A 27,731-nucleotide genomic window follows, 5' to 3' on the forward strand; every position below is an offset into this window, starting at 1 on the left:
CAGAATTATATATTCCAGTTATGCACCTTAGTGATGGTCACATGTAACTTGGTGTTGGTCTGTGTCCAACAGAAGCAAGAACGGAAAGAAAGAAAAATAGGCAGAAAGCAATGTGGATGAGAGAGAGAACATGAAAGTAAAACAGTAAAAGGCTGAAAGATACGCAGTACGCACCTGTTACTCAACTGGTGGAGACAGTCAAGAGCATTAATTTATGAGTGTGTGAATATTATCCCTGTGGCTTATCACTGGTTGACTAACAGCCAGTATAACATCATAGTAGAGGTTAAACATGAATGCATGGCTACAGCTACAAGAAATATTCACAGCATCCAAATCAACTCATCCTACATGAAGCATGCATTTATTCTGCTTATTAAGTACAGTCTTGAAGGAGTCCTACCAGTCGTGAAGCTCTGTTGTGTGGGTGGCTCCACTGCTGGGTGAGATAATAGAGGAGTTGCTGGTGAAGACTGTGTCCTGGCAATAGGCTGGCGTCTATCTAATCGCGCCATGCCAACCGTAGCCATCTGGGCCCGGTACATTTGCAACTGCTGGATACGCCGATGCTCCAGGATCTGCTGTTGACAGAAACGGAGCACAGTAGAAGGAAACGTGAGAAGGGATCAAGCAAAACACTGAGAGAAACATGTCAACAAATTAGGTTCATTAGGTCAGCACCCTAATAAACAGTATCGGCGAAGTCTGCAGCTAAGATGAACTTAAAAATAAATGTCTCCAACAGATGTGTTCGGACCGGCCCTGATTGGCTGCCTATCTTGCTAGCTGCAGTGTAATGGGGGTAAATGTGAGAGTACATATCCTTAGGAGAAAGCAGGTATTAGAAGAGAGATTCAAAAACAAGAACTCAAAATGAAACAAAATGTTCTAAACCAAAGAAATGTCCCAGTATGATCACAGCTTCAAGGAAATTAGATGCGATAAGGTGGGTACTGAGGAATAAAATTTATTCAAGTGATTAGATGAAAATGATCTCTGTGATCGCCCCTTCTCTGTGGCCGCCCCTCTTCTTTGGAACACCCTTCCCCCGCAGATTTGTTCAGCCCCCTCCTTGGTGGCTTTTAAGGCCCCCCTTAAGGTCTACCTTTTTCACCAGGCTTTTTTGCCCTTTAATTTTTTATTTAAAAAATCATTGTTATTGTTATTGTTCACTGCCTAGAGTCTTCAGAGGAGGTGGAATTTTTTCAATAATTTTCAATAATTAAATTTTTTAAATTATTTTTCACTTTTTCAATAATTTTTTCAATAAATAAATAAATGTTCTGCCCTTAAGCATGCCTCATTATCTCAGATATCCCTGATGCTTCAATCCAGAACTTCACATGTGGTGCATGTGGAGTTTGTATGAATGGAAACTGCCTTATCAGTTTCCAGGGAGGGTGGGAGCAGTGCACCCACAGACCTTCTCCTTCCTTCCACATGAAGAGGGAATATTTCCACTTCATCAACCACTTGACCCAATTCCAAGTTATTTTCAGGAAGTTCCAGATTCCAAACTTGAATCTGTGGCTCCCTTCACTCACTAGTTTTCATCATGGTCTTCTACATGTTGACTCAGAAGCAGGCCTCCCTAAGTTTAACCCAATGAAATGGAGGAACCAAAAAAAAAGGACCACACATCACTGACAGTTCTCAGAGAAAGCAAAACAGCAACTATATTTTGTAGCATAGATCCCAATTTTTCAAAAAAGCAACAGATATATTTTTACATGATTTCTCTTTGACAATCACCTTGATTGGGTGGTAGGAAAAAACACAAATCTTTAGGAAAGCACGTGGGAGGAGCAAGCTGTATGTTGTTTTGAGCTTTCACTCTTTTCCTTTCAATTACAGGTACATCTCTTGTAATGCATGACATCTGATGGAGCCATTGTCTGAGGCTTTGTGAGGTTATACCCCGAGGTTACTTTGATGCTTGTTTTGTTTTTCTCCTTCCAAAGTGTGTTTGTTGGCACCCACTTTATTTCCCTCCAATCTGCAGACTGCACAGCACTGGTTCAAACCAGCATGATTATTTATTTAATTAGCGGATAGCCTATGCACACTTTGGGAGAAAGCACCACTGAATTTACTTCTGAGTAAACATGCATGAGGCTGGGCAGTTAAATTACAAACCTTCAATTGCTTTCAATAATAAAATAAATAAATGCAAAGGAATCCCAACCATATGAAAAGATATAATTTATGAAAATTATAGAATGGTAGAAAACCTAGAACCTCCACATTCAGGGCGCAGTCTCTCAACATTCACCTTCAGCCTCTCTCTTCACACACATTCCTCAGCTCAGGTCAGCTCCTCCCTGCATTGCTCAGCTCAGCTGCCAAGGCACAGCAAACAAGGCTCTTCAGTCAGCTGATGGGTCCTAGAGCACAGGCACGGCACGGCACTACCCTACCCTACCCTACCCTAACCTTCACCCTCACCCTCACCCTCTCCTTTATCAATCAGCCTTAACCAATAGAGCAGTCCCCAACCCCTATTATCTCTGGGAAAACCTTAAGAAAGGTTTTAGCCCCCACTGCCTGCCCATTCCAACACCCCTGCTTGTGATCCATACTTGGCAGTAGGCAATGCAGAGAGAGATACCTTGCAGTTGAAACCAAAGAACACAAAAACCAAGTTAAGCCACGTGTGGCAGGCTGGAGAAACTCTCCCTGTACTCTTCAGATACAGGGAAAGAGCCTTCCTGGTGACAACCAGGAATGTATCCATGTTTTCAACAGGGGCATATCTCAGATGGGGCAGGCAGGGCACGTCCCAGGCACCACTTGAAGGGGGCACCCATTTTTAAAAAATAAAAAATAAAATAAATGGCCACCAAAAACAAAATGGCCACCACGCATGCTCAAATGGCCTCTGTGAGACCATGTCAGGCCTCGCAGAGGCCATTTGGGCATGCGTGGTAGCCATTTTATTTTCAGTGCCCTTTTGCTGGTCAATGACCGAATAAACTTATAACTTTTCAGTGGCCATTAAAAAAAAAATTAATGGCCACCGAACACACGTGCCCCAGGCGCCACTTGAAGGGGGGCGCCATTTCTTAAAATTAATTTTTTTTAAAAAAAAAGCCTGCCGAAAACAAAATGGCCACTGCACATGCTCAAATGGCCTCTATGAGGCCCTAGGCCATACCTGGCCTCACAGAGGCCATTTGAGCATGCATGGTGGCCATTTTGTTTTCAGCTGCCATTAAAAAAATTTTTTTTTTGGAAAAAAAAAAAAAGGCCACCGCACATGCTCAAATGGTCCCTGTGAGGCCCTAGAGGCCAGCAGGGGGAAGAGGGAACCTTTGAAGACCCCCCATGGCCTTTAGGAAGCCCCCCGTAGGGGCCACAGGTAATTTTTTTTTTAAATTAATATAATATAAGCCACTGCACACATATTCAGATATGTGACTTGTATGTGACCTTCAGACTTGTATTTTTCCACTGATATTATGGTAAAGTTATCTGAAAGATGGGTGTCAGATGTTTGGACAGGGGGTGCAATTTCAATGCTTGCCCTAGGCGCTATTTTCCCTAGATACGCCTCTGTTCTTGTGATAAGTTAGTTAAATGTGATGTCTTAATAATATGGTTATAAATGGTGAGTTTGTCTTCGAATCAGTGTGAAATCCTTAGTATTAAGGCCCACTGGGAGTTTCTTGCTCTCTTTCTCTCATTTTAACTGTCTTTCTGAAATACTAAAATATATTCCAAGCAGTGACACAGTTTACTCTGCATATCCTTTAATTATTTTCAGAGTATCTGGGAAAAGTCAAATTCTCATTTATTTTTAAAACTTATGTGATGCTACAATGCATAGTAGAGAATTAGACAGGCACCTCTGTTTAGTTTTCCAAGTACACTTCCACATAGTGTTTGGTTATTTCATGAGCCCCAGCATACTAAATTTGTAGTTTTCCAGCATTTTTGGGTCTGGTTACGTCTACTGCTAAATAGTTTCTGAAATATTAAAAGATTAACGAGCTTGACTTGTATTTTTCAGCTAATATTATTATGGTAAAGTTATCTGAAAGATGGGTGTCAGATGTTTGGACAGGGAGCGCAATTTCAGTGCTTGCCCTAGGCACTATTTTCCCTAGATACGCCTCTGGTTTTCAAACTAAAGGCTGTATTCTGTATTATATGGTATACGGCAGAAAGCATTCTTCTCAGACTGATTGCACTAGTAATAAGGAAAACCACTTCCAAAGATCAAGGAGCAGACCCTACACACTATGAGTTCCTCAAGAGACATAAACTAAATACCAAATTTGTGGCAAGAATTTTGCTTTTCTCTATTAGCTATCATTTTGTTGGGCACATCAGACGTACATTGCATCAGGGTGAGGAAAGGTCATTACCCATCCAAGCAGCTCTCATTGATCTAGAGCAGACCTACACAACATAAGGCCCAGGGACCAGATCCAACCTCAGGGACTGCCCCCCGCCCCGGTATGCATAACCTGTAGCAACAGCACCCAGAAAGGCAGAAGGCCACTGTTTTGGTCAGTCCCCTCTTCTCCATCTTCCCATCCTCTGTCCTCTCTGAAACTCCCTTACAACACCATCCTAGGCATTTTTACTTGGAAATATTCCCACAGGGCTCCCAGTGAGGTTTACTCCTAAGTAAGCTGGCCTAGGATTGCAACATGAAAGCAACAGCAATTTAGGGAGAGGAGAGGACTTGGAATTTGTTTGGAGCTCACATGTACTCCAGGTGGCCCAGTGACTGGGCAGGGACAGGGCCTACTTTCTGGATACGATCCTTAATTAAAATTGTGGGTCCCTTGACAAGAGGAAAAGAGCCACTAGTAACTAATAATTGCTTTCATTCATATATATTTATAATTAATTTTAATGTAATAATGGGCTGAGAATTGACTTTGGTCCCTAAACACCACGTTGTGGTTAGTTCCGGCCCACCAGGAGCATTTCCAGACAGCAGGTTTACCGCGAGGATTCACTGTGAGTTCGAATCCACACCCCCAAAAGACAGAAAAAGTGGATTTTTTAACCCCAGACATAAATTGGGCTATGCTCTAACGCACAATGAAAAACCCGAATTGTGTGTAAAGTGTTCCCCAATAGTTCACAGGAACTTTGGGGTAAATCTGGCCGATATGTGAATGCACACCCTCCATTTCAGAGAAGCGAGCTAAAAGCCCCATCTGGAAATGCTCCAGGGCATTTGAATGGTGCAGCCCTGATCTAGAGAGGATCTTCCAGCTCTATCTTTCATTTGCAGCCTGATTCACCAGTGCAAGCGGGAACAAATCTTTGCCCGGTAAGCCACTGCTAGAGGTATTACTGTATTTATCCAAATTAGAAGACTACATCTGATGGAGAGGTTCAACACAGGGTATACCTGCATTTACTCGACAGGAATGGGATTCTGAAATTAAAACAATCTCCTGATTTCTAATATCAAAAAACTAGGAACAAACCTAGTCTTGGATTCAGGTAAATGCAGTAAATTCTATATAGGCAGTAAGTTAGGAGCCTTGCTTATTTTATAACAGCACAGCTGGCAGCAACCCCTCCATCAGGATATCTGCCAGCTACCAAGCTGGCATAGACCCTGCAGCCAGTAAAGGCGGAGTTATTAAGCTGACATGGACTCTGCAGGAGGGGAAGCAATGCGCAAAACATTGGCTCTACCATTTCTTAATCACACTGACACATTGAGGGCAAAATAATGTGCTTACCCCTGCTAACTGAGCATAGAGAAACTCTCCCTATCCAGTCCCAGAACAGCATCCTTCTAGCGGTTGTTGTTGATGTCAACCTTACGCTGTTGTTGTTTTTAGATTATGACTTACCTACCTACCTACCTACCTATCCATCCATCCATCTATCTATCTTTTAAATGTAAGCAGTATTAATAATTTTTGCTGGAAACCGGTATATCAATATTCATAGTCATAGTTGTAGTCATACTGGGAGGGGAGCATGACCAAGTGATGGAAATCCTGAACTGGTGCATCAAGGCACCAGTTCATAACACGGGCATCCCTTTTAATGGCCTTTGTAAAGACACTGCAGCAATAGGCACACATGCTTTTTTTTTTGGTTTGCCCTGATCATAATGCAGCAGTGTATGCAGAACATTGCAGCAGATGTGCAAGGAAGAAAAATAATTAAGAGAGAGATCTCTCTAGAGCAGGGCTGCTCAACTTCAGCAGAGGATGGCCTACAACTCCCATAATCCCTGACTATTGGCCACTGTGGCTGGGGATAATGGGTGTTGTAGTCCAAAAAAAGCTGGAGGGGGCAAAGTTGAGTAGGCCTGCTCTAGAATATTTCTTTTGACATAAAGCCAACTGGAGATACATGTCCAGCTTGAACGTGGAACATCTGAAAAATCTGCACTGGGGTCTTTGCTTGTCCTAGGCCTTAATGCTTCCATCAGTCGGTGCGGAATAATAACAGAGTACCAAAAGGCAGACTTACAGTTCCTCAGTATGCCTCGCAACTCTCCTCCCTGCTGGCTGTTCTGTATCAAAACCAGCTCCATCTACATCAAAGGTTTTCCTGGTCTTCCACTGCCAAACTGGTGCTGGGCCCCAGCTGTATTACTTCCGGCCTCAGCAGCTTCTATATAGGCTTGGACCATCCATAAAGCACAAGACAAGCCACATTTGCTAGCTGTTTCTTGCAGTGCCTTTCCCTTCCCAGCAGATACAGCAGGCCCTCTAAAACCTATAGCTATCTCTGGACGCCACGTTCCCAGAGGCCTCCGGCTGGCGCTGCCTCAAGCACTAGCCAAGCCTAACTGCAATAAGATATTTTATTAAAAGTGGGTTCAAATATTAGCTATCCCAGAAGGAAACAAAAAAGATACCTGGATGAACAGAGCGAGCTATTAAGTCATGTTTGAACTCCTCTAAAGTTATGTTGGAAGCGACGATGATACTTTAATGTGTTAACCATTTCAAAGAATGGAATCTTTGGGGCAGGTTTCACTGTATTTAATCGGAGATTACTGCTTGCCAGGGTGAGTTAAGTTTGGGTTGGGTAGAGAGAAGTGGGGGTAGCTATACTTGCTGACCTAGGTATAACTAGAGGATCAAAATGTGGAAAATAAAATTAGGGCTGTGTTAGCACATACTGTATTACAGGCTGCACAGTAAAGTGTAGTTTCCAGCTTCTGGTGTCTCCAACTGATTCTGGACCAAAGAAAGCAGAATACATTTTGAAGTAATCATAGCAACCGAGGCCAGCAGAATTATACGAATTTACAGGGAAGTCCCAGTACAAGTCAATGGATATTATGGTTTGGGCATGGATTGCCCACAAACAGTTACATAGGAACATAGGAAGTTGCCATATACCGAGTCAGACCACTGGTACCTCTAACTCAATATTGTCTACATAGACTGGTAGTGGATCAGCCTCTCTGGGGGTGCCAGGGAAGTAACTTGGAACCTTGTGCATGGAAGCATGCAGGTGCTCTTCCCAGAGCAGCTCCATCCGGGGGATATCTTACAGTGCTCACATGTAGTATCCAATTCAAATGCAAACCAGGGTGGACCCTGCTGTGAAACTGGTTTGTCTGAAAAGTATGGAGTCCGTACCATGCTATCCTAAAAAACCAACTCTTTTAAGCTGTGAGGCGAACAGAAAGCAAAGTAATTTCAAGGTAATAATCCATTCCCAAATTGTTCACCATTCAATCGGGAACAATCACAAAACAAAAGCTCTTTATAAAACATGTTTCCCCCCTGTATGGATATTGCATTGTGCAGGAAAACAAATTACACTCCTCAAATGTGTGACCAACATACATTTGATCTCTTTGGCTGAGTGTAAATGTGGTGGGAAGCTATGTTTGACTGAGGGTTTCCTGAGCCGCTGCCTGTCTGTGTAGACAATACTGAGGTAAGTAAAGTAAAGTGTGCCAGCAAATCGGTGTTGACTCCTGGTGACCACAGAGCCCTGTAGTTGTCTTTGGTAGAATACAGGAGGGGTTTACCATTGCCATCTCCCGCACAGTATGAGATGATGCCTTTCAGCATCTTTCCTATATCGCTGCTGCCCAGTATGGGAAATATACCAGCAGGGATTCAAACTGGCAACCTCTGGCTTGCTAATCAAGTCATTTCCCCGCTGCACCATTAGGTTGCATACAGTGAAATAGATATGTATGTTTTTGTCACATATGCAGATATGATAAGTGCATGGTTTTTCCTGCATGGATACGACATTCATGTTGGCAGTTTTCTTAATTGGCCTTAGTCCTGTGATGGTGTGGAACTTAAAGGTAGAGTCTACACTGAGCATATAAATACATCTTTGTAGTCTGTTTTTAAGTTATACATATGTACTGCCACAAGCCAATAATATTTCACATTTACTAAAAGAAAAAGAAAAAGAAATACAGTTGGCTTCCAAAACCCAAACTAGAGTTATTGGAAGTAGCTAATTCATTGCTTTAAAAGAAAAGCCTCATAACAGCTGTATTCTTCGATCTGTCTCGTTTATTTCAATGGTACTTCTGTAAGACAACTTCTGGGTGGATCATGCTAATATTATAATAAGGTTTCTAAAATCAACTTTAACTACTATATATATATATATATATATATATATATATATATATATAATGCCTAGACTTTCAAGACTTTCAATCTTGGCTCATGTGAAATGTTAATTCTAATTGTTCTATTTAGCTGGCCTTGGTTTGTGACAGGCCTGGTATTATACAGATTTCCTACCTGCCACCCTCACTTTTACCAAGTGAAATTATACAGACAACTCTTCTTGAAGCTCACCTCTTTATTCCTAATTATCTTAGCCCTGTGTTCACTCAGTGAAATATTACAGTTGTCCCCGAAAGTTCTCATTTGGGACGAGTGACAAACTAAATTACCCAGTGTCTGGACTTTAAAAAGAAAACTCACCAACTGCAAATCCTGATATGCTGAAAGGAAGTCTTGTACTTTGGTACTAACAGGTTCTTACTCCATTATTGGCTTTGATCCACAAGCCCCTTAACTCATTTTTTTTTAATTTTCCTATTTTGTCTCTAGAATCCATCTGCATAATACATTCACCACTGCCTTAACAGAAGTGTACATAAAGAACTATTAACATGTTCAACAAAGAATCTTGTGGCACTGATAAATTTATTGTGCCATAAGCTTTTGTGGACAAAAGCCCACTTTGTCAGCTGCATGAAGCATTAACCTCAGCTGGCAGATATATACATGGGCATAGATGAAAAGTAAAATATAAACAATGAGGCCAAAAGGCCATGAAATGTGAAGGGTAGCAGTGGATCTGTGACATTTCTATGCAGATCTCAAATGTATACAAGAACAAGGTTAGAATAGAGTGGTTCATTCACAAGATGATAATGCTGACTTTCCAGCTATGCTATCCTAATTTAACCCATAGTTTGGAAAGAACAGTCCCAATCAAGTCTGAAACGAACAGAACTAACATGGATGATATATTCAGCAGTTTCACCCTGAAACCTCCCTTTTGAAGCAGGGGAGGTGGGGAGAGAGAGAGAGAGGGAGGGAGGGAGAAATTTTAAAGCTGCAAACACACAACACCACAGAATAATTTTCTTGATCCTATAAGGATGCTATTAATAAAAAAAGTACTGTATAATCTGTTGTTGATTAACAACCAGAAATATAATGTGCAAGAAGTTTTCAGCTTCTGCCTTCTTCAGTTGTTCTGATGTTATAACATCAGAGCAACTGAAGAAAGAGGAAGCTGAAATATCTTACACATCATATTTCTGGTTGTTAATCAACTAACAGAATGCGGCAGCCAAGTTGGTCTCTGGGTCATCTCGGAAAGACTATATCACCCCTATCTTAAAAGATCTACATGGGCTGCCGATAAGTTTCCAGGCAAAATACAAGGTCTTGGTTTTAACGTATAAAGCCCTAAACACTTTAGACCCTTGGTATTTAAGAGAACATATTCTTCACTATGAGCCCCACCACCCACTGAGATAATCAGGAGAAGTTTATCTGCAGTTGCCACCAGCTCATCTGGTGGTTACTCAGGAATGGGCCTTCTCCCTTGGTGCCCTTAGGCTTTGGAACGCAATTCCTGCTGAAATACGAGCCTCCCCATCTCTTACAAATTTTAAAAAGGCAGTGAAGACACATTTGTTCACCCAGGCTTTTAATTAGATACTGTTTTGATAGTCTGGTGGTTTTTAATAGTTTTAACGTTGTTCTAAATGTTTAATTCTTGTAATGTTTTAACCTTTTTATTTGCTGTTTATATTATTTTGTTGTAAACCTCCCAGAGACTTGCGTTTTAGGCAGAATAGAAATATGTTAAATAAATAAATTATCTATCTATCTATCTATCTATCTATCTATCTATCTATCTATACATGTGTGCACACGCACACACACATATACATACCTTTTGAAGAATACTATACAAAGTATAGTGACTCTGAGGTCAGCAGCAGCGTGTCCTGAGAGGCCGAAATGTTTTTAATCATTTATTTAATCATTTATTTTTATTTTATTAAAATATTTATATCCCACTTTTCCAAAGTGGTTTATAATGAAGTGCAAAAGTGCAGTGCAACCCCAATGCAATAAAACAACATCAGAATTAATTTTATCTATCTATCTATCTATACACACAGACATATGAAAAACCAGCAGTAGAGCAGTCACTGGCCTCTTACGCATCTCACACCCACACCCATAGCACCTCTATTTCAGTTTTTTAGCCATCATACACTCCATTTCACAGATATGTTAAAGTGCCTCAGTAGCCAGCAGCAGCATTCTCCAACCTAGAGATGTGCATGTATTGTATTTTGTGATTCAATTCAAGCTTGAATCAAATTTCAAAATACTCAAATAGATTTATTGAAACAACTGTTTTGACGAATCAACTTGAATTGATTCGAGTGATTCGGGCTTGTGGGAAATGGGGGGACTCGAAACACCACATTGTCCCCCATGGGTAGGTCCTAGGGACACCAAAGTGAGTTGGGTGGTAGGGCTTGATGAGTGCTACCTACCACCAACCCACAAAAGAAATGGGCAAGAGGGCGATTTTTTAAAAAAATGCCCATTTCTTTTGTGGATTGGGTGGTAGGTAGCACCCATCACTTCCTATCTGCCTAGGACTTTGGTGTCCCTAGGGAAACAATGGGCACAATGGGTGTTTTGAGTTCCCCATTGTTCCTTGTGGCTAAAACAAACTGTACTCATGGAATGCACACAAGTTTTGCATTGTAATTCGGAATGCATTTTATGTCCCTGCCTTGCAAATTTAACACTGCAGATTAGAAAGACACAGTAAAAGGGAATCTGTCCTTCCCAACAGAGAACACACATTTTTTAAAACAGTCAAAAAATGGCTAAAAAAAATTTACCCAGAATCCACTGTCAGCAACAGTGCCTCCGCTGCAATAACATCATTGGTACAAGTTACACTCTCACATACAATTATGACTCACCCTCTCCAGGGGGCTTCTCTGAGGTGGCGGGGGGTTCTGTAGAGATTCCCCCTAACCCCCACCAGCCTCTGCTATGCACCCATTACCTGGTTCAGGTGGTCTTTGGCCCTTTCCGGGCCTTTCCCCTGGGATGGTGGCCATTTTGGAGGTTGCCATGCATGCTCATTTGGCCCTTATGTGGCCTGGGTCATGACCTGGCCATGCAAGGGCCATTAGTACATGCATGGCTGCCACTAAAATGGCCACAGCACCGAGGAAAGGCCCAGAAAGAAATGAAGACCGCCCGAACTAGACGATGAGTGAATAACCGAGGCTGGGAGGGGAGGGGGGAATCTCAGTGGAACCCCACCACCTCAGGGAAGCCTGGAAGGGATAAGTTGAAAAGGTTTTTGTTTTTTGTTTTTTAAATTAAACATTTTGGTCCATGAACTCCTCAAATGGCCGGGGGGTTGATCTGGGGTCGAGTTGAACTGGGGGTGGTTTGACTCAACCCAGAACTTTCAAACCGAACCAGCTCAAAGTTGAACTGGTTCAGTTACGAACCTGTTTGCACACCCCTAGAACACACCAGAGCAATACGTGAAGTACAAGTTAGTCTGGGCCAGAATGTCAGTCAAGTAGTTTCACACCAGGCGGATACCAGTCTGAGACCATTTTGGTAGTAGCGGTACTTGGGTTTCTGGTTCATTTTGAGGACCACCATCAACACTGCCACCACCCTAGGTACAGGGCTGAAAAGGTCCAGGAAGCGGAAGTACATTCTCCTGCTCCTCAGTCTCAGATGGAGAAGTCACACAATCAGTGGGGATTAGGGAGGATGGAGAAAATTATCTCGCTGGGCTAGCCATGAACACAGTCACCTTCGCTGCCACAGGAAGTGCTTCTTCCATGACAGGGGAGGACCTCCCCCCTAATTCACCTCAGCTGCTCTGTGGGACCAGGCTCTTCCAGATAGGTGAGCCTGCATGGCACCACAGCAGTGGGGATGATTTGGGGAGTAGGCCTCTCTTGCCTTCAGCCATGACAACCAGCAGCATCAACCCTCCCTCTGCCTAGCAATCTGTTCCTGGCTCTGCCTTGTACCCTTCCGGACTTCTTGGGTTTTTTAAGAATCAAAGCCCTAACTCGGGGGTGGGGAGAGGAGCAGAGAAGAATCACCTTTAAGGCAGGTGTTTTTAAAAGTGGTCAGGGGTGGTTATTTATGCTGTGTTTTAAGGTTATTAAAAATAACCTTTAAAAGGTCATTTTTAACCTTTAAAAAATAATTTAGGATGATGTTCTATTGTGGCACATAGATGTCTTGTCTCTGGGCCCACTCTAACTTTGCTACGCCCCTGCTCTCAGGGGCACTCATGGGCCGAGCAGACACTCAACAACTGTGGGAAGGGCAAGTGGGCACCAGTCAGGCACCCCCACCCCCCCCCCCAAAAAGATTTTTAAAAATGGGGAAAGGGGGAAACAGAGAAAGCCTGGCAGGCTGGGCACCAGACAGAAGTCAATATACCAACCTACCAAAAAAGAAAAAAAGAAAAAGAAAAAGTGCAATGACATACAGCAGCAGCAAAGGTGCGCTGCAAAAGGGGAAAAAAATATCGGCACAGCACCCCAGTTATTAAAGCCACAAGCAAGGCTACAAGCAAGGAGAAGAAATCCAAATATATATTTTTAAAAAACTAAAAGCAGCAGTATCCAGTTAAAGTCACTGGGGCTGCTGCTGGTACAGTTAAAAAGAAAGAAAGAAAGAAAGAAAGAAAGAAAGAAAGAAAGAAAGAAAGAAAGAAAGAAAGAAAGAAAGAAAGAAAGAAAATAAGCAGTTGAGTTAAGGAAAGGAAAAACAGAGAAGCCACAGGCAAAAAACAAAAACAAAATCAGATAAGCCAGCTATAGGCCACCACCACTGCTGAGCAGCTGCAGTGTCTCTCTGATCCTTCTCCTCTGATGCACAAGATGGCTCTCTGTCTTTCTGCCTCCAAGAAGTCCCTTAAATACATTTTGAAAATCTTTCCTTTGGCTCCCCCTCTATTCTGGCTGACCCCAGGCAATGGGACACAGTTGCCCATGACAACACTTGATTTGTATGATAAGAAGCCAACCAAGAAGCAAGGGGATCTCAAGCCAATTGGAAGACAGTTCCAGAAAACCAATCAGCAAGGGGGAAACATGGAGACAATATTGCGCTCAAATCAATTCAGCTCAAATTTATTTGCACATCTTTACTCCAACACTCGCTTGGAAGAACAGAAAGAGAATGCTTGTGACCACAAGCTCTCCCCGTCTTAAGTAGCCTGAGCCCCCCAGAGCCTTGATTTGCTGCTGAAAAGAAGCAGCTTATGACACATTACTCCAAACACCTCCTACCCAAAGTTTATGACACCTTACCCAACTCCCTGGATGACCTCAGCCAGTGATTTCATGTAGATTATAAATAACAAGGGGAATACAGCCCATAGCATAAATGCTAGGGAGCAATTCTAAAATCCCCTAGCACTTTCCTCATGTCAGACTATTATCCATCTGTTTGCTTGCACAGAGACTGATACTGGCTGACACAGAGAGCAAGGATACAAGGAGCGGGCAGCGAGTGGGCAGCCTGAAAGGATTTGCCAACTAACTGCCCTGGTGCACCAGGATATCAGCAATTGTTGGCCATGTCCCCTTCTCCAGGAAGCCCTCTGTGCTCAGGGAAAATTTGTCCCTGAGGGTTGCACAGTCCTTGAGGACATATTTTTGGGTGGCACAGAAGGCATCCTGGGAAGGGGAGGGCCTCTCCTCTGCATTGGTACAATTAGTTGGGAAGTTCTGATAGGCTGCTCTTTTACTGCACCTTTGCAACCTTGCGTTGCATGTCAGCTACTGAAGACATGTAATGGCATATTACATTGAAGGTAAATAATCAATCAACCAATCATCTTTATTACGGCCCAAGACCAGCATAAGATAGAACAGTAGAGCATGATTAAAAAACAAATTATGGAACAGTAAAATCATATTACTTTAAAATTAATATTATGAAGCTATATTATAATGCTATAAAGCTGCTACCCTTAGAAAAGAGAGGAAGGGGGAAAGATATTTCTGAGCAATTTGATATAGTACTATAAAGCTACTACACCTTCAAATAGAGAGAAGAGAAAAAAGCAAAACTGTAAAATCAGTAAGATTATAGACATAATTGTAAGCATTCTATATTTAAAAGAGAAAAAAACATTGAATATATATATAATATGTGTAAGCTAAAATAAAAACATGGAAAGAAATGTAAAATAAAGTGGCTAAAACAAGATATGTAAAATAGGTTAGCCAACTTGGAGTACTGAGTGGGCAAGTAAAATAGTCAGTAGTTAAAAGGAATACAAGGCTGATACATGGTTATGGACCAGCTGTCAGGGCCCAGTGGATCTTACATGCTGCCACATAGAACTTGGCAGTGTTATACATGTAGGCCCAATCTGTGTCTGATGGCAACATCCAGGTGTAGGCTTGGCTTGAGCAACCAGGGTACTGAGAGGTAAATGAGCCCCCAGATGACATGATTAATGTTGCCTGAGTGGATATGGGCATAGAGTTGCTATTTGGGTTATTGCAAAGCCTTTTCTTTTGGTTTGTGTCCCTTGTAAGTGATCCAGTGTTGCTGGAAAGTAATTTTAGATAAGTGTCCTGTTTATTAGACAGCAAACCTACCATACAATGCTTTTGAGAAAAATCTATCATTTTCTAGGACGGGCTGTAGATAACTGATGATCCAGATTGGAGCTGGAAGTGAGAACTGGTGTTCTGTCAATTTCTCTTCTGGGTTTGTCTTGTAGTAAGCAACTCCTGGATAAGAGAAGAGGCTTGTCGGTCTATTTCTTCCCTTCACTGGGTGGCTATTAAAATTACCTACCTAACGTAAATTATGCAATCCCTGCCCTGTCTGGGAAACTGGAGCACACTGTAAAGCTTGACTGAGGTCTGAGCTCAATAAATGGTGTAATGTGTTCTGCATGGTAGCTGGAAAGTGTAGATATGCATACAGGGCAGTGGACTTTCAGTTTAAAAAATGATATTTCCCATTACATACTTGTGCTGTGGTGTCCAGAAAACAAACCTGCTATATAGGCTAGTTCTGTCTACATAGGATCATAGTGGTGCAGAAGTTGTTGGATGGAATTTCTGGACAATCTTTTTCCATAGTCACATATAAGGATGTCCTCCGTGTATCTCAGCCAGAAGAGAGGCATTTGAGAGCAGGACTGAAGGAAGCATTGAAGGAAGGAAGTCAGCCATGAATATTCTGAAATACTGTGGGGCCACACAGATACCGAAATCTGAAATAACTGTAGATGAAGACAAAGTGGCCAAATCTGATGCCCAGGTGTGCTTTGTTATCATTAGGGATAACATTCCTAATGACTTGTAGACCATGAATATGGGAAATATTGAGCTTCTACAGGCACAGGAATGCAATAACCATACATGCTACACATGCTATACTAAGGGCAGGCTCAAACAATATGACAAAAGCCACGACTCCAATTCCCAGAGTTTGGTGGTGAGCCTGACATCCAGTAGAAGGGGTGCAAAGCCAACATTGGCCATGTCATCCGAACTTACCAATATTGACTCCATCAGCTCTACTTATGGTTTTGGAAGTGACATCTGTAACCAGCTTCAATTCTTGGTTGCAGATGTTGGGTCCAGAATCGTAAGTAGGGCTGATAGAGCTGACATTGGCAGGTTCAGATGACACAGCCAATGTCAGCTTTCTCTCCCCCTCCCTCTCCCCACTGGCAGTCAGGATCATTGCTGCACTCCGGAAACCAGAGTTTTGGCTTTAATCATCTTGTCTGATTATATTAATTTCTCCAAATGTCACAGTACATGCAAGAAAATGAGCATGACATAAAGGAGAGATGTGGGAATCCAAAATATGGCTGATCATGCAACGTCTTCAATCCCTGTAACCCTTCTAGATTTTCTCCAGTTTGAAAGCCTCCTATTTGTGGCTTTCTCTCTATTTCACCGCAGGGGTCACATTTATATGAGTATTAAAATGGAAAAATTACAGACTTTTCAAGATTTATGTTAAGAGTCCCCTGTGTAGGGGGGAAAACAAAAGTTTGGTTATTCTGCCTAGGGAAAATAGAGTGCTATGGATTTGTGATGAACAGTACTTATAGCATGATCAATATTAATCTCTCCAGATAAATTAATTTGCTCTTCAAAGCACAGTAAAAACGTTCTCGGGGGGATTCTATGAAATGTTGTAGCTCAGTAGTATTTACTAGGAAGCTTGGGGCTACAGAAAACCCACAGTAGTTTTGTATTGAACTCTTAGTATCTCCACTCCTATTCCTATAGCCTCCACTGGCCCTTATTATTTATTGTTGTTGTTATTTCTTGTTTGCACAGTCAAACAGGTGTTATTGACTGGTTTGTTTGATCCAGACATCGAGTCCTTCCCAAGGACCTGAGATGCCAGAATTTTGTTATCAATATTGTTGTTTTTATAGGTATCGCCGCAAAATGTAGGCTGTTCCAAGTATTCTTCTTCTTCTTCTTCTTCTTCTTCTTCTTCTTCTTCTTCTTCTTCTTCTTCTTCTTCTTCTTCTTCTTCTTCTTCTTCTCCTTCTTCTTCTTCTTCTTCTTCTTCTTCTTCTTCTTCTTCAAATTATATGTGTTTGATTTCTTATGTGTTGATATTTGTGGATTTGGTTTAAATCAAGCAAAACAAACAGAGAAACTCGGAGACAGTGAAGCTACATGCGCAGACAAAACCAGGTTAAGGAGGCCCAGCCTGGTTTTGCCTGCGCATGTGTACTGCTAGGCTGTTGTAGGCTGTTCCCAGTATTTATTATTATTATTTCTTGTTTACACAGTCAGACAGGTGTTATTGACTGGTTTGTTTTATCCAGACATCGAGTCCTTCCCAAGGACCTGGGATGGCTGAATTTTATTGTCAATTGTTATAGATATCGTCACAGAATATAGGCTGTTCCCAGTAAAGCTGCTTTTTGTAATTGGCTGATGGTGATTTCTGGGGCCCCTATGGTGTTGAGGTGCTCTTCAAGGTCTTTTGGAACTGTACCCAGGGCGCCAATTACCACTGGGATTATTTGGGTCTTTTTCTGCCACAGACTTTCAATTTCAATTTGTAGATCTTTGTATTTGGTTATTTTTTCTATTTCTTTTTCTTCTATTCTGCTATCCCCTGGTATTGCTATATCAATTATTTTGACTTGTTTTTCTTTCTTCTCGACTGCAGTTATATCTGGTGTATTGTGTGGCAGATGTTTGTCTGTTTGTAGTTGGAAGTCCCATAATATTTTTACATCTTCATTTTCTACCACTTTTTCAATTTGATGGTCCCACCAATTCTTGGCTACAGGTAGCTTGTATTTTTTGCAGATGTTCCAGTGTATCATCCCTGCTACCTTGTCATGCCTTTGTTTGTAGTCAGTCTGTGTGATCTTTTTACAACAGCTGATTAGGTGGTCCACGGTTTCATCTGCTTCTTTACAAAGGCGGCACTTGCTGTTTGTGGTGGATTTTTCGACTTTTGCTCTTATTGCATTTGTTCTTAGTGCCTGTTCTTGCGCAGCCAGTATTAAACCCTCTGTTTCTTTCTTCAAGTTGCCATTCTTAAGCCATTGCCAGGTCTTGGTGATGTCTGATTTTCCACTTATATTGTGAAAATATTCACCATGCAGGGGCTTATTTTTCCATTTTTCTGCTCGGTTCTTGACTTGTTTTTTTCTTGTAGGCCTGCTTTCTTTCATTGGTGTTGAATAGTTTCTTGTTATTGACCATTTGAAGTGCATCTTCTTCACTGTCCTTGATATATTCTTCAAGGCCTCTTTTCTCCTCCTCTACTGTTTGATGGACTTGCAGCAGTCCTCTTCCACCTGAGCTGCGAGGGAGGTATAGTCTATCGACATCACTGCGGGGGTGCAGAGCATGATTGATGGTCATGATTTTCCTGGTCTTACGATCTGGCATCTCTAGCTCTGCCTGGGTCCAGTCTATTATTCCTGCAGTGTATCTGATAACAGGTATAGCCCAGGTGTTTGTGGCTTGTATGGTGTTCCCACCATTGAGTTTGGACTTGAGGATTTTTCTAACTCTCCTGATGTATTCACTTCCAATTTTTCTTTTAACTTCAGTGTGTGCGATGTTATCAGCCTGGAGAATGCCCAAGTATTTGTAAGGTTCTTTCTCTTCCAGGTTCTTGATCTTGTTTCCATTGGGCAGTTCTATTCCTTCTGTTTTTCTTATTTTTCCTCTGTTCATTATTAATGCAGCACACTTGTCTAGTCCAAACTCCATTGCTATATCACTACTGAATATACGGACAGTGTTTAGCAGTGATTCGATTTCTGACTGGGACTTTCCATACAACTTCAGATCGTCCATGTACAGCAGATGGTTGATTTTACTTGATGTTTTTGATGTTTGGTATCTGAGGCCTGTTTTGTTTAGTATTTGTGAAAGTGGGGTCATGGTGATTACAAACGACAGAGGGGATAGTGAGTCCCCTTGGAAAATACCTCTTCTAATGCTAAGCTGTCCAAGTGTCTCACCACTGATTGTTAACTGTGTACTCCACATGCTCATTGCTTTTTTAATAAATATCTGAATGTTTTTGCTGACACCAGTTGTTTCTAAACATTTTAGTATCCATGTGTGAGGCAATGAATCGAAGGTTTTCTTGTAGTCAATCCATGCAACACTTAGATTGGTTCTTCTCTTGCAATTTTCTAAAATCATTTTGTCAATCAGCAGCTGGTCTTTTGTGCCTCTGGTTTTCGGGCAATTTCCTTTCTGTTCAAATGGGAGCTGTTTGTTAGTCAATGGGTGTTGCATCACTTCATCTGCTATTATTCCAGTTAATAATTTGAACATGTTTGGCAGGCAGGTTATCGGTCTATAATTACTTGGAACTGCACCTTTTGCATGATGAGTTGAGTTTTCCCAGTTGTTAGCCATTGTTCAATATCACCTCCTTGCAAAATGTGATTGAACTGTTTTGACAGTTGTTTATGAAGGCTTGTTAGGTGTTTAAGCCAAAAGCCATGCAGTTCATCATCGCCTGGCGCAGTCCAATTTTTAATTTTCTTTGCTCTTTCACTTATTAATTCTGGTGTTATTATTAGATCTTGCATTTGTTGGTTACATTTTTTGACCTCTTTCATCCAGACTGCTTTTTTATTATAATCTATTGGATTGTCTAATAATAATAATAATAATAATAATAATAATAATAATAATAATAAATTCAAATTCTATGTGTTTGATTTTTTATGTGTTGATATTTGTGGATTTCGTTTAAATCAAGCAAAACAGAGAAACTCTGAAACAGTGAAGCTATTCACATGCGCAGGCAAAACCAGGTTAAGGAAGCCCAGCCTGGTTTTGCCTGTGCTTGTGTACTGCTAGGATTGTGCCCAATCCTGGCGGCGCCTCTGTGGCAAACCCACCTCCCGAGCCACCCTGGAGTGTTCTCCTAACCCTGTTTTACTGATCATCTGCCAGCCCCGACTGGCTTCAGAGAGGGGGGATTCCCATAATGCACCAGGCACTTGCGCAATGCATTATGGGAGTTCCGGGGAACAGGGCAACACAGGGTGATGTGTCCTGGTACCCCGACCCTCAGGGCTACCGGCAGAAGCTGGCAATCGTCCAGGTGGCTGATCTGGCTGCCCAGCAACAAGAAGAGAATAATCTGTGGGGGAGATAAGAGTTCCGAGGCTTCCTCCCCTCACCCCTTCAAGCCCTTCTCACAGATCATGAGAAAGGGCTCAGTATGCGCTGATGAGGAAGTTTGCCAGTTGGAACTGCTGGTCACTGCTGTGTGCACAGTGATCAAGCAGAAATGGGGATTCTTACCCTTACTTGCAATGCCAGTAGGTGGCGACAAAAACTGGAGACACCTCAGTCAATGCTGAGTTATAAGTGTGGGTGCAGCCAGCTGATATCAAAGTAGCTACCCAGATATCAATAATTCATTTGCATGTCTGTTGCCACCTACTAGCGTTTACAGGTAAGGGCAGACACTTGCCTTCCCCCTGCAATCCAGTTAGCATACTACCTCCCTGGACACCAATGTTGATAACCTTCCCACTTAACCCATCACCAAATAATGCAGATCAAGAGGTGGAGATTGTTTGAAAGAGGTCCAGCAAGTCATGGACTTCTTAGCTGTGCAGTTATAAGAGTCCTTAGCTCTTCTCTTAGCTTCTTCAGTTACAAACTCCTTGGTTCCCTCAAGGGTCACAAGTAAGGATTTTAAGTGGTTTCTCTATCATGAGCGACCCTGATTTTTGGAGAACTTTTTTTGGAACAACTGATTAGCTACTTTGAAATCTCCCCTTATTCCTTTGAGAGTCAAACCTGGTTGACCTTGCAGCTAATTATGCAGCCCTGTGTCTTTGAGAATCGCCAGCATTCCTGATTGCAGTCCCCGGGCCTTTGCCTGCTCAAATTAAGGGAAATAAGGGAGATCAGGTAGATTGCTCAGGGGCCCAAGTCCAGCATAGTTGATCAAGGCATACAATGTTTCAAAACACTTTCCATGAGTGAACAGTGCAAGTTCACTGAGGGTGATTATCCATGTTCTTCTCTCTTATGCTTGAACCATGGAATGACCCTCAAACAGTGTTTTTATAGCATATTTATTTGATTTGTTTATTAAAGCTATTCATATCTCCCTTTTCCATATTATGTAAAACACTTAAGGCAGTTAAGAGCATAACATTAAAATAATAGACTATAACCAAACACATCAAATAATCACAGTGCAGGGGGGGGAAACTTGCTATTCTTTGCATTGTATTTTGCTGGAGACACTTGCCATACAGGAAACTGATTGTGCATCAGGTTGGGTAGACATTAATGCCCCCCTCCCACGAAAAAAACCAAAAACATGATTGGCATAAATGATGGCAAAATTGCTCTAATATTTTTTACTTTAGGCACATGACGAGGCTGATGAATATCAGCAGAAACACCAGAGGGTTATTTTAACAGCACATTCACTGTAGCCCTTTGGGGGTGAGTCTCTTAAGTTGGGTTTGAAAATTATGGTGATCTAATTTTCACCATAATTTTCAAACCTAACTTAGTTATGGTAATTATGGTAATATAAATATATTAGGTTTGAATGTGTGGTTATGCTTTCTTATGGAATGTTTGAATTTTTACCAACAGAAGACTTCAAGCTTGCTTTTGAAATTTTGGGTTGGGAAATTTGTGGAGATAGTGCCACTGATGAAGACCTAGTGAAGATTCAAACATGCTTGGCTAGCCTTCTACTCCTTTATTTTCAACTCTTCTTGTTTTGACGGTTTTATCATTGTACACCCTTTTTGTTTTATCATTGTCAATACAGTATATGCAGTTTTGTTTAAGGTTTTACACTGGGAAACATGTTGCATGAGATATATTACTACATCAGTGGGGTTTTTTAGCATTAGCAATTAATTGTACATGTTGATTGTTCTTACTTTGGTGGTTGTTTTTGTCCTGATAGCCACACTTCAGCAGTCCATGCCCACATTGCTATCTATACCACTTCAATACCAGTTTCAGGGAAACATCAGTAGGAGAGAGTGCATGCCCTCACCTCTTGCCTGTGGGATCCCCAGAGGCATCTGGTGTGCCACTGTGTGAAACAGGATGCTGGACTAGATAGGCCTTGGGCCTGATCCAGCAGGGCTGCTCTTATATAGTCAAGAACTATGCACTTCCATGGTGCTGACAGAGGCCACCAAACACTTAAAGCAGTGTTCTTCCTTATAAGACCTTGGGGCCAGTGGTGGCCCTCATCCTCTTTCATCAGTGAGTACCCAGAATGTTGGGGGCAATATGCTAAAATCATTGTAAACTGCTTAGAGAGCTCTGGCTATAAAGCGGTATATAAATGTAAGTGCTATTGCTATTGCTATCTCTTGTCTGTGGGCTTCCCAGAGGCATCTGATGAGCACTGTGGGAAACAGATGAATGGATGAGATAAGCCTTGGGCCTGATCCAGCAGGTGGTTCTTGTGTTCTTAACCTTAAATTTGGTTTCTGGCCAAATTGTTTATTGGGCCTGTGTGAATCTTTGGCCAAAGCTGAGTACTCTGCACGGCAACCCTCCCCCCCCCGCCCCCGCAGAAGTGACCATTCCCACCATGCAGTGCTGTGCTTTGCCAGCTCCAGGGGTCTCCTTTAAGAGAAACAGAGCCCTCTTGAGCCCCAAATGCCATATTTGAAGGCGTGCACAGACTGCTGGAAAGAATAGCCCTCCCCACTGCTTTCCCCACTGAGCTCTTAGGTCTCCATTTCTCATAAACGGTCCCAAGAAAACTCCCAGTCCTGAGAAAAGTGCAGAACAGTGTGGAGGTTAGCACAGTGGGAAATAGCTCTTAGGTTGAAGGTTAGTTTGGTGGTGTGTTTTTGCTAAAGTGAAGAATAGTGAAAATAGCTGACATAGGTGAAGATGGTAAAGCCTCTTCACCCTAGATTGCCTCACAGCACCCTCATCAAGTTTAATGAGCAATGCAGTTTACCAGCCACTGCAGCACATGTGTGAAATTTCTGGTAATCCATTAGAATTCCAAGTGCACAAAAGCATTTGGAATAGGCTTGTGCATTTCGATTCGGGTACAAAACGTTTTGTGCCTGAAAATGGCAATATGGCAATTTCGGAGGTTTTGTAACCAAAACAAAATCAAGAATTAAAAAACAGAGATTTTTGTTTCCAAATCAAAATGACTGTGTTTCGGACAGAATGCTTTGTTCTTCAGAAAAGCATTGCAATTGAAATTGCCTTCTCTGACTCTCTCCACTCCAGCTGAGGCATTGAGTGATTAGCAGAAGATAAGATATGCAAAAAGCATTTGCGCTTGAATGGTTTAGTTAAGTATGTGTTGTATTCCGTGTGATTGAAATGCAAACTGACCTTGCAAAGGGATTTGGAAGACAGCATTTTGAGACAGAAATACCCAAATATCTTTGGGAGCTCAATGCAATTCCAAAGCTCTGGCTAAAAGCCATGGTATAAATTGTGTGGAGAAGCTTTTCGAGAAGCTGGTTAGGAAAGTTCAGAAATTACACAGGTTTTTCTTTCTAAAAGTTTAGAAAGAATCTCTTGACTTCTTTGGGGTCTTTTGAAGAGCTATTTTGTTTTTCTTCTGATTTTAATGAGTTATAGTGGTGTCTAAGTTTTGTTGCCCAAGTTGAGCAGTCTAATGTAATTTAGGCCACAATGTAATTTGGTGGGACATGATGTCTAAGCCAGTGGTTCACATCTTTTGCCATTGCAGGAACAAGTCATCCACATGGGACTACAGGAGACAAAAGGAGCGGGGTGGGGAATATCCCTGTCAATTTATTGACATCCCCAGGAATCTTAGTTGCTTCTCTCTTTCTTGTAACCATGATCCATGGTTTTGCACTTTCTTAAATGCAATGATGATAAATCTCAACAATTCTGAACAGTAGGCTGATTTGTTTGGGCTAGGCTCACTCCACTTCAGTTAAATGAACATTTGAAGCTGTTCCATAGTATCAAGGCAGTTTTATTTTATTTTATTTTATTTTATTTTATTTTATTTTATTTTATTTTATTTTACATTTTATATCCCACTCTTCCTCCAAGGAGCCCAGAGCGATGTACTACATACTTGAGTTTCTCTTCACAACAACCCTGTGAAGTAGGCTAGGCTGAGAGAAGTGACTGGCCCAGAGTCACCCAGCTAGTATCATGGATGAATGGGGATTTGAACTTGGGTCTCCCCGGTCCTAGTCCAGCACTCTAACCACTACACCACGCTGGCTCATTGGTCTGTCTTGCTATCTCAAATGACTTGTGGTCACTGTTCCATGGGGAGGGAGTGTTTTTATTGAAAGATTGCTTGAATCCACAAATGGGTTGTGCTGCTGTGCTAGTGCCACAGGGACAGGCTGACACCCCTGCAAAATTCTCAAATAACTGTGCCAAAAAATTAAGTGTCGTTGTTGTTCATCATTCTTTTCACTCTTTCAACTCATTTATGTGGGGCTTCAGGGGGAAACAGTGGGTTGGGTGGCAGTGCCCCAAGGGTGGTGCACCCAGATTCCAAATACGGCAAAAGACTGATTTCTTAGGAATTTTTGAGGTTTACGCGTCTTTAAGATTGTTCCCCATAGGGAATAATGGAGGTTTCAGCAGCCCTATAACTCCACCTGGGAGGCACTGAGATGGCCCGAAGCGAGTGGTGGTGTAGTGCACAGAGGGTGCCAACCACCCCTCTGGATTGCTAACCTATTGGGGTACTGGGTTTTGTTGTTTCTGAGGTGTTGAGTTTAGATTCTCTGGTAGCAAATGAGAATTTTAATGAAAAACCATGAATTCACTCTCATATGTTACTAGAGAATCTACTCTCAGAACACCTCTAGAACAACAAAACCCTGTACTTCATGGTTGGCAACCCACGTGGGTGGTTGGCACCCTATGCGCACTACACCACCACTTGCTCTGGGCCACCCCAGTGCCCCTCAAGTGGAGTTATGGGACTGCAGAAACCTCCATTATTATACCCTACAAGGAAAATCTGAAAGATGTATAACTTCATTAATTCTTTAAAAATCAGCCCTTTGCCAAATTCCTCTGAAAAAATTGTGGTAGCTTCCTTGTACCAACTGGGCACTACTACCAACCACACTCCACTCTGGGCCACTCCCCCCCTCCTGAGTGAAGTTATACTTTTCCTGAAACCTCCATCATACCCTATTGGGAAAATCTGAAAGACGCACAAACCTCAAAAATTCACCAAAAATCAGCAGTTTGCCCAATTCCTTTGGAATTTTTGTGGTAGCTTCCACTCATTGGGCACTATAACCTCCACCCACTCTTTTGACCATGTGAACCATTTTAAAATCTAAATTAATTCAGATTCAGATTCAGATTAATTAGGATACAAAACAAAACTGGGGTGCTTCAGAAGGCTTAATTTTGGACAAAATACAAAATGGGGTTGATTCGGATTTGGTACAAATTGAAACAGAAAAAATACAAAATGTGCAACCCTAATTTGGAAATAAAATCACATTCTATGTGTGCAGCTCCCTTGGAAAACTGCATGCCTATTCCTATGTGTCTCCCTTGACTGAGTAATGAGATCATGGATTGACATGGAGACCTGTTAGGAGTGGATGGGTTTCCTGTAGGGGGTGTGCATGGACCATTTTGCACAGTTCAGTCCGAATGCAAACCAAATTCGGACCGAATCACAGGTCTGCGAACTGGTGCAGTTGAACTGGTGCAGTCTGTTAGACCAAACCAGCTCGAACCAGTTCAGTGGTTGTGCAGATATGCAAAGAGGAATTATTTAAAAACTAGCTGGGCCAGGCACAGAGCATCTGTGCCTCTAGTTCTCTCCTCGCCACCACTTTCATTGCCCATCCGCTGTGCCATTTTCTTCTCCCGCCTGTCACCTTCTGTGCCCCCTCACCCACAAGCCTGTGCAGTGCCACCGCTTTCCTCTCCCCCTTCCAGTAACTTGCTCACGAACTCTTGCAAGAGCTGCCACACATGGAATTAGCAATGGGTACACCTTAGAGAAATAGAGAGAGAGATTCTTGCTGGTGAGGGCAGCGCCAGGAAGGTTGCAGCGAGAGGCACCTGTACAAATAAATGTTAAGATTTTTACCAGTGGCAGTACCAAACAGCAGTGCTCCCCGCAGCCAGCAGCCCACACAGTGGCATGGCTCCACACTTACCTGGCCTCATCTTATCACCTGGCCTCACCTCACCTCCATGCATATATGAGCATGCAAATGGCTTCTGAGTAAGCACGGAGGCCAGGTGAGTGCAGAGCTGCATCACGTGGGCTGCTGGCTAAAGGGAGCACCACTGCTTGGTACCTTAGCACCTACTTTTACAGGTGCCTCTCACTGCCGCCACCCCACCCACCCCCCAGAACCACCTTTAACAGCACCACCCTTTAAAAATAATTTTTAAAGAATTCCCATTTACAAGCAAAGGGGAATCCTTGCTGGTTTCCCCTTTCCATAGCAGCACAAACTACCGAACCTGTTAACCTCGAACTGGGCTCAATTTGGTTCGATCATGGACCGGCCCCCCTTTCCTGAAAGCCAATCCATTTCATGATCGAACCTATGAACCAGCCAGCTTTGCGGTGGACCGGTTTGGTTTTGAACTGTTTGTGCAAACCCCTAGTTTCCTGTGAGTTTAGGACCTGGAGGCATCTGTGTGAAATGTGTGTGGAGACTTAAAAGCAAAATGCTTTCTCTACATTACTTCTCTAGAGAACGCAAGGGGAAAGATAAAACAACCAGCAGGGGGTTAACTGGGCACAGTTGTTCCTCTCCTTCTACTCTGAGTATCGCAAGGAAGAAAGTCACAGCAGCGGCCTCTGACCCAGGCAAAGGGGGAACCAGGTGGTCTCTGTTGCCCTAATAAAAGGGACTTTGCTGTGCTGAAGAAGAAGGCTAAAGAGATGAAGGGGGTGAGGCAGCCTAAAGCTGGTGGGGTGTCTGCTTGTTTTAATGCTTATTTTTAGGAAACAGTTTTCTGAATGTATTATTTTATTTTGTTTCATTTCTAAATTTGAGACTGCAGGTTGTGGGCTGGATAGGGAGATGCAGGAGTCAATAGTTCAGTTGCATGACAAGAATAGCTTACTTTCCTCCTTGCCCTCTCTTTATGCCCTCCGTCCTAACCTTCGCTTTCTTTGACTACACTGCCAACTGTCTTCAGATGCTTCCTGTAAAACATCATGAGAGCAGCAAACCGAGCTGAGCCTTGAAGAACCTGTAGACATTGCAGTCAACAAAGGACCAAATAAAATTGGAGATGTCAAAAGCAGGGTAGAATTCAACGTTGGTCATTATAATCCTGGAATCTTATAGGAGCCATCTGTATGCATTTGGACACAGTTAATTATATAAAGGAATGCTAGTAGTTATTGATCTCTTTCTTGTGCAGAGTCTCTTGATTAAAGTGACATCCTTTTAACAGCATTACTCAAAGTGACAGTGCCATCACCAATATTACTATAGGCAACTTACCTGTGGGAATCAACTGCTAGTGTTACTGGCCTGCTCATGGATGTGATGTGATGGACAGTGATTTGCCAGAGAATAGGACTTGCAACTCCACTTTCTTTAACATGGACGGAAGGGCAGTAGAGACCAAATAACAGAAAAATAATAGCCAGGAGATTTGCACACTTAAAATCAAGTGGGACCCTTTTAGAATTTGAGACCTCAACAGTCTAAGATGCAGCCCAAATATTTTTGGGCTTCTTCCTTGG

At 42.3% G+C, this 27,731-nt stretch overlaps 1 protein-coding gene across 33 annotated transcripts in view; it reads right to left on the reverse strand.

The window, feature by feature from the left end:
• The window catches only part of HDAC9 (histone deacetylase 9), a 670,023-nt gene that overhangs the window by 218,623 nt on the left and 423,669 nt on the right, over positions 1 to 27,731 (reverse strand). For all 33 annotated transcript variants that reach the window (XR_008309711.1, XR_008309710.1, XR_008309709.1 and 30 more), the window contains one exon: positions 404 to 581. Coding sequence is in view for 28 of the 33 variants with exons in the window: in XM_053261002.1 (XP_053116977.1) it covers positions 404 to 581 (178 nt within the window). In the remaining 5 variants the exon portion in view is untranslated. The remainder of the gene's footprint in view (positions 1 to 403; positions 582 to 27,731) is intronic.

The sequence above is a fragment of the Hemicordylus capensis genome, chromosome 6, assembly GCF_027244095.1.
Source record: "Hemicordylus capensis ecotype Gifberg chromosome 6, rHemCap1.1.pri, whole genome shotgun sequence".
Lineage (NCBI taxonomy): Eukaryota > Metazoa > Chordata > Lepidosauria > Squamata > Cordylidae > Hemicordylus > Hemicordylus capensis.